Source organism: Glandiceps talaboti, chromosome 12 (genome assembly GCF_964340395.1).
Source record: "Glandiceps talaboti chromosome 12, keGlaTala1.1, whole genome shotgun sequence".
Taxonomy (NCBI): domain Eukaryota; kingdom Metazoa; phylum Hemichordata; class Enteropneusta; family Spengelidae; genus Glandiceps; species Glandiceps talaboti.
The window spans coordinates 11,780,216-11,787,080 of NC_135560.1; the positions used below are offsets into that span (position 1 = coordinate 11,780,216).

The 6,865-nt window shown below is 38.6% G+C and overlaps 1 protein-coding gene across 1 annotated transcript; it reads left to right on the top strand.

The window, feature by feature from the left end:
• Positions 1–2,579: 2,579 nt before the first annotated feature.
• On the top strand, positions 2,580–6,150 carry LOC144443261 (small ribosomal subunit protein eS6-like). Its single transcript, XM_078132691.1, has 5 exons — positions 2,580–2,649; positions 2,981–3,112; positions 4,012–4,222; positions 5,149–5,298; positions 5,857–6,150. The coding sequence occupies exons 1-5, from the start codon at positions 2,644–2,646 to the stop codon at positions 6,096–6,098; spliced, it is 741 nt and encodes a 246-aa protein (XP_077988817.1). The 5' UTR covers positions 2,580–2,643; the 3' UTR covers positions 6,099–6,150.
• Positions 6,151–6,865: the final 715 nt, after the last annotated feature.

The window sequence follows — 6,865 nt, forward strand, 5'->3', positions numbered from 1 at the left end:
AGTGCGTTGTCAAATCCTACAACCAATTCCCACACCAGGGTAAAGATAGTGTAAATAATTATAGCATGTATAAATGTAGTTGTAAATTTTTTACTCCATGATTTTGTACATCTCTTTCGTACTCTTTTGAATGATACTGTCAATGCAGTAGGTAGTTTGTGTGTAAATAAAAGCAGTGCTGAATGCAACCATGACTGATGTGCCAATCATTTGAAAGGAAAGAGAATGGTAATGTCTGAATGTGTTCACAGTCTGTGTACGTGCACTTACAAAGTGTGGCAAGAAGATATTGAATTCTGAAATGTATGCGCCTGGGAAGTGTCTCGCTATTGCTTGCTCCTGTCCGAGTCTGTCTGTCTGTCTGTCTGTCTGTCTGTCTGTCTGTCTGTCTGTCTGTCTGTCTGTCTGTCTGTCTGTCTGTCTGTCTGTCTGTCTGTCTGTCTGTCTGTCTGTCTGTCTGTCTGTCTGTCTGTCTGTCTGTCTGTCTGTCTGTCTGTTCAGAGTCTGTTTCTGTCTGTCTGACTGCCTGTTTGATCCGCATCTACCTCTGTCTGTCTGTCTGTCTGTCTGTCTGTCTGTCTGTCTGTCTGTCTGTCTGTCTGTCTGTCTGTCTGTCTGTCTCTGTCTGTCTCTGTCTACCTGTCTCTGTCTACCTGTCTACCTGTCTCTGTCTGTCTGCCTGTCTGCCTGCCTGCCTGCCTGTGTCTGTCTGTATGTCTGTATGTCTGTATGTCTGTATGTATGTATGTATGTATGTATGTATGTATGTATGTATGTATGTATGTATGTATGTATGTATGTATGTATGTATGTATGTATGTATGTATGTATGTATGTCTGTCTGTCTGTCTGTCTGTCTGTCTGTCTGTCTGTCGTCTGTCTGTCTGTCTGTCTGTCTGTCTGTCAAAATACTTGAAATCTACAGAAGGATTGATGTAACTGTAAGAATTCTAAACATAAAAAATTCGACGTGCTGAGCGATGGTCATTTTTAATTGATAGGGAGGGGGGTTGACGTTTTTAGTCATTGTTTTTTTTCTGTCATAATAACCCGCAGGTTTAATGGCGAACTCCCCCCCCCCTCCCATCCCCGTTAATAAAGACCACGTTTTCTAAAGACATCCTCACCAAAACATATTTTTCCACATCCGTGACTCACTACATTGTATATGTGATTTAAAGGGAAACAGCAAATTTGCTAAACGACGATGTTCAATCACTATCACTTTAATATCACTTCGGAGCTAGCATCGATGAGAACTTGGGCGGAAGTGAGGTATAGGCCTCCCTATACAATTGTATAGACATTAGAGATACTCGTGATCCGATTCACGGTTCCACATTGACAATGTCTATGGATTTAATTTGTTTCTTATCCTTTGGATAAAAATATAAATAAAGGACCTTTTCCAAAGAAATATCACACTCCTGCTGTGGAGTCGATGATGGGCGAATGGTTAGAGTGGCCGGCTTGGAATCTGCAGGTTGCAGGCCCATCGCTGCCGTTTGTTTCTGAGTGGCTAAAATAAAGTCCTTGGGCAAGATTTGAACAACAGCTTTAAAATGTTGGACCTGGTAGGATGGAGGTTGCAACGTGAATTATTTAATCCTGTGTGTTTATAAAGGCTGCAATGGATTTTCCTGGAGTGAGTGCTTTCTACCCTTTTAATACCCATATGTCCTCCTTGGCTCATTCGTTTCTTTTCGAAAACAGGAAATAAAGAGACCACTCCCTGGAACAGCATCGAAAACGAATGACAATAAACGAATGAAATAAAAGGTAAATAATGATATAGAGAGTCGTATTCATCGCATCAGATTGTAATCTGATCATGGAAGTATTACACAGTGAGACTGACTACATGTTGTATAAGGGGTCGGGCATCTTAACCGAATGGGGGCGTTTTGGTGGGGGTGGGGTCATTTTGAACAAATGTCACTTGAAGTGGGGGAGGGGAATTTTGAAGTGGGGGGGGGGTCACAAAATAAGTGTCATTTTGATGTGGGTGTCTTGAAATGGCTCCTGAACAACTGTACTTTATTAAAATTTTCTACTGCCGGAGGGGATATTCCCCCTCCCGCATCCTCCCCATCCCATGTTTCTTTCTGTCAACATTTATTATATTTGTAAAGACTAATTTAACCGTAAAAGAGTTGCATTAACTGTACTAAGTTATTATCATTTATAGTCTGCCATGGATTTATGCTGTGTAATGAGATACGAAAGTAAATGTTCTATATATTCTAGATAATCTCCTCGGAGCTGGGGTGGTTAGTTTGAGAAAAAACACGTGCAACCCCAAAACACTGCGCCCCACCATGTACTACTACCAGTCGGTTAATTCCCGGCCCCAAAGTGGAATCATTGCGAGTGATAATTTACCTTAGACAGTCTGTTATTGTCCGAGTCCATTTGGTTTCATTTAATATATAACTATAAACATGATCCTAATTAAGATATTTATATTTTTGTAAATAAGCGTATATATATAATATATACACTAGTATTTGAGATATGTTATTTCAAGTTGCATAAGGCGTCACTGAACTCTCGCGAAACGCGATACGTGATTTGGTTAGTCACGAGATTTCGTTTGATAGGCCTCTTTTTCGATCGTGGATGAGACCAGCGTAGGACTCAACCATGAAGGTAATCATTTGACCGAAATTTACCTATATTTATCAAGAAATAAAGACCAAATTATATTAGATAGTTCCCCAAATATCTAAACTGTGCAACCATTGTGGTTTAGTCGTCAAATTTCACCAGATGATAAAGGATGGGTCCGATTGTTGTGAAAGGGTAGAGGCATGGAGAATCTATTCCAAAATGGCGACGTCCATGCACGACGGAATGCATTCAGCCAAAAGCGCAAATGCAATATTGTGCCATAGCATATAACAGTGTGTATTCTTCCACGATAACATCAGAAGTGCCATTGTACTTACGCTTCTAATATTGTACTCCAACTTCGTTACAGCTGAACTTAAGCTTTCCGGCAACGGGATGCCAGAAAACGATCGAAGTTGACGATGAAAGAAAACTTCGTCCATTTTATGACAAACGTATGAGCCAAGAAGTTTCAGCTGAACCATTAGGTGATGAATGGAAGGTATGTTTTGGTGGAGTCTTGCATACGGTGGTTTCATCATCGCCACGATTTTAAATTATTTTGACCACTTTGAAATGTTGTCATGTTCACCCATAACGATATCATATGCACGTCACAATTTTCTGTTCTCACGAATCGCATGCAAGTTGAGAGCCGTTCGTGAGTACTGTATATGTAATTCTAATACTAGTAGTAGTCATATAAACTGCCATCTGTCATCAATTGCATCTCATCAGATTCTCAATCCCACAAATGTACAATATTTGAGTGTTGTAGCAATTGCTGTTTTGCTACAGAGAGAAAGAGAGCGAAATTACACCATTTATAACTGTTGTCTGTTCATTCATTCTCCATCCTGCTCAAAACAGAAAACGTTATCTGAACATTCAGAATGCAGGCATATAATGTAGGGGAAAACATGTAGGAAATCACACATCCACTAACTGTCGGTAACTTCAAAATATGACATTTTAACTAAGGTTAAACCACACCAATCTAATGACTTAAAAACAATATTGAAGAATCCTGTATATTGCAATATTAGAATGCATACTTATTTTTGCACAAACAGACTCGAGGGAACATAAACATAGCTTTATTTACGTGCATGGTGGTATACAGACTTATCAGTTATAGTCCTACATTTGACAACGCAGTGTTATTTTCATGCTAGCTGCTGAGTATGAATTTCAATGAAAATAAAACTGTGTTTTCAATTCCCAGTTATACAGTATTTATACCATCTGGAGATAGCTACATGTAATTGTACTGTCTAGTGGCTGCCATATTGACTCTGTTTTGTACTAAGGACATCGTCAATTACCCAATATTGATCAAGGTATTGACATTGCTGATACTGAATCAGTATGCAAGACTAACTCTTTTTTTCTGTCGTACAGGGTTATCTTGTGAGAATCAGTGGTGGAAATGACAAGCAAGGATTTCCTATGAAGCAAGGTATTTTGACAAATGGCCGTGTGCGTCTTCTACTGTCAAAAGGACACTCCTGCTATCGTCCCCGCAGAAAGGGTGAACGTAGACGTAAATCTGTCCGTGGTTGTATCGTAGATGCCAATCTCTCAGTCTTGAACTTGGTCATCATCAAGAAAGGTAAACCACCTCAACTCTCCTGCTCTGCTATTGCTTCCAGGAATATTACAATTTGTAAGACAAAAACAACAAACCGTTTTCACATAAGAAGAGTACTGTTGTCTCATTTTACTAGCCATTGTACAAACCCATCTTCGTTTTAAGACAGTTTGCTGTAACTTGTTCAGTGCTTTTTTTAGTAAGACTAGCTTTGTATTTTGTTATGTGAATTGCTGAACCTGACAAGTTCATCTGCTATTGACTGAGGGTAAATGTCTATCAGTGCTAGATGCAATGTGCATGTAGGTGGTAGCGAAGTCCCTCAATTTCTCAGTTGGTGTGATGGTAAGGTCAGGTATGACCCATGTTTTCCTGACTGCCACACAACAGTGCCAATATGATTTTGGGATATTAACAGTCTCCCTTACACAGAAGAGTGCTTGACCAGATATTCCCTTCAAATGAACAACTACAATAACTGGGGAACTAATCAGTCATTGTATAAGTTAGACATTGCATACCTTATACAGACTTGCAACTACCTTTTTTTAGCACATTGAATATATAAATGTCATTTCTGTACTTTGAAATGTGTCGGAATGTTTTCACACACACACGCGCACACTCACACGCACCAAATTCTGTCTTTGAGATTGTTGCTGCATGTTATCCAGAGTTCAACTTACTTTGTCCACAGATCAATAAAGGTTAGATAGACACAGTGATAAGTTTGTGTGAAGATAAAAAAAATGAGAATATACTTTTGACATCGGAGAGTATTATGTATTCAACACCATTCTAGAATAGGGCCCTCGTCAACTCCTATAGGCTTTTAGGAAAATAATAGAACTGTTACATACAACTTAGTAGAAAGAAAAATAAGTGAGAAATCATGTTTATTTGTTACTAAATTAGTAACATACATATTGTTTAATTTTTGTGTTCAGGAGAGGGTGAAATCCCAGGCCTTACCGACACCACAGTCCCACGTCGTTTGGGACCAAAGAGAGCCAGCAAAATTAGGAAATTATTCAACTTGTCTAAAGAAGATGATGTACGTCAGTATGTTGTCAGGAGACCTCTCCCACAAAAAGAAGGTAAGATGCTTAGTATCATATTGTCTTGATATGCATATGACTTGTTTACCATGAACACACCAGGTCCTTTTGAGCACCTTCTTGATATGATAAAAATTGTACGCTATATCACTTAGCTATAGCTATAGGAGTGCTCAACAAAAGCCATTGTTGATACAGTCTTGTACTTTACAGCTTTACAATGTTCTACTATCCTGGTTTTCAGTTATCCTGAATTTTCTTCAGTGAATCAGGATGACAAGACGTGAAAACTGGGATTGACTTGTTTCCCTATTATTGATAATGATATATCTCGGAAAGAGCAGAGAGGCCATCAACATTTGATGCTACATTCCCCAAATCCACTAGAGGTGGAGACTACCTAACATCTACAACCAGATGATCATACCGCCACCTAGTGGTCATCTGTAACTAAGTAGTCTCTGTGCTAAATGGGTTTTGGACTAGGAAACCATTACATCACTGAAGTGTGCTCATTGTTATCAAACAATCATGATGTTGAAAATGCGTATCAGTATGATGTTGACAATTTTGAAATTTTCTCACTTTCTTTTGCAGGTAAACCAGCAAAGACCAAAGCCCCCAAGATCCAGCGTTTGGTTACACCAGTTGTTCTGCAGCGTAAACGTCATCGTATGGCCATGAAAAAACACAGGGCTATTAAGAAGAAGGAAGATGCTGCAGAATATGCTAAATTATTGGCTCAGAGAGCGAAAGAAAAGCGTGAAGCAGTATTGAAACGCAAACGATCAGCCTCCACAAGAGAATCAATGAGGGAGTCAACAACCAAGGCAAAATAGAAAATGTAAAAAAATACTGCAAATATTTACTGAATAAAAAGTCCAGTTTGACCAGTAATACTAGTGTGGTGTGTTTTCTTCTTGTTGTGCTGCAAATGTCGTCAAAGAATGACTTGTGGTATATGTGAAAACTCGGTCAGTGAAAGCTTTGTAAGCACTTTGCCAGATATTTGATATTGCGTACATTCAATCACAAATTCTACAAATGGAACTTATTCTAAACTTTTACCCAGGTTGCTCTGTCATTGGTATGCAGTGCTTGAATATGTGTAGACACTTTCATTATTTTCTTAAACTAAGGTTGCATGAGCATAATATTATTTTCCAAGGTTTTGTTCATTTAGCTGGAAAATGCTTGTGACGTAAGAATTTAATAACTACTTATCCTTGATAACTAGTGATAAGTTCCCCTGTTGTCACTCGTGTTTTCCTTGACTGAATGAAGGAAAGAATATCTAGTGATATAAGTTTGGGAAGTGAAATTAACTTGGCTTGTACTAACAATATATATATGCATGCCTCTGAATTAGATTTCAATGGGTGGGTGGTTGAATCATAAATGGCTATGATTTTAATACATGGGTGGTTGATAAGGTCAGAGTATATAAGAATGATGGAAAAAAACAATGAATCTCCTTGGATCAAATTTTAATTAGATTGGTGTCAAGCAGTCTAGTTAGTATACGCGTTGTTGTTCTCTACAATCTCTCCCAATGTATAGTCAAATGGACAAATTCTATTGTATATCTAACATTAAATCTGCTGGG

Bases quoted from the DNA above. Each gene is read 5' to 3' on its own strand.
- LOC144443261 (XM_078132691.1), top strand. The intron at 3,113-4,011 runs GTATGTTTTGGT...TCTGTCGTACAG, and splicing joins CATTAGGTGATGAATGGAAG to GGTTATCTTGTGAGAATCAG. The intron at 5,299-5,856 runs GTAAGATGCTTA...TTTCTTTTGCAG, and splicing joins ACCTCTCCCACAAAAAGAAG to GTAAACCAGCAAAGACCAAA.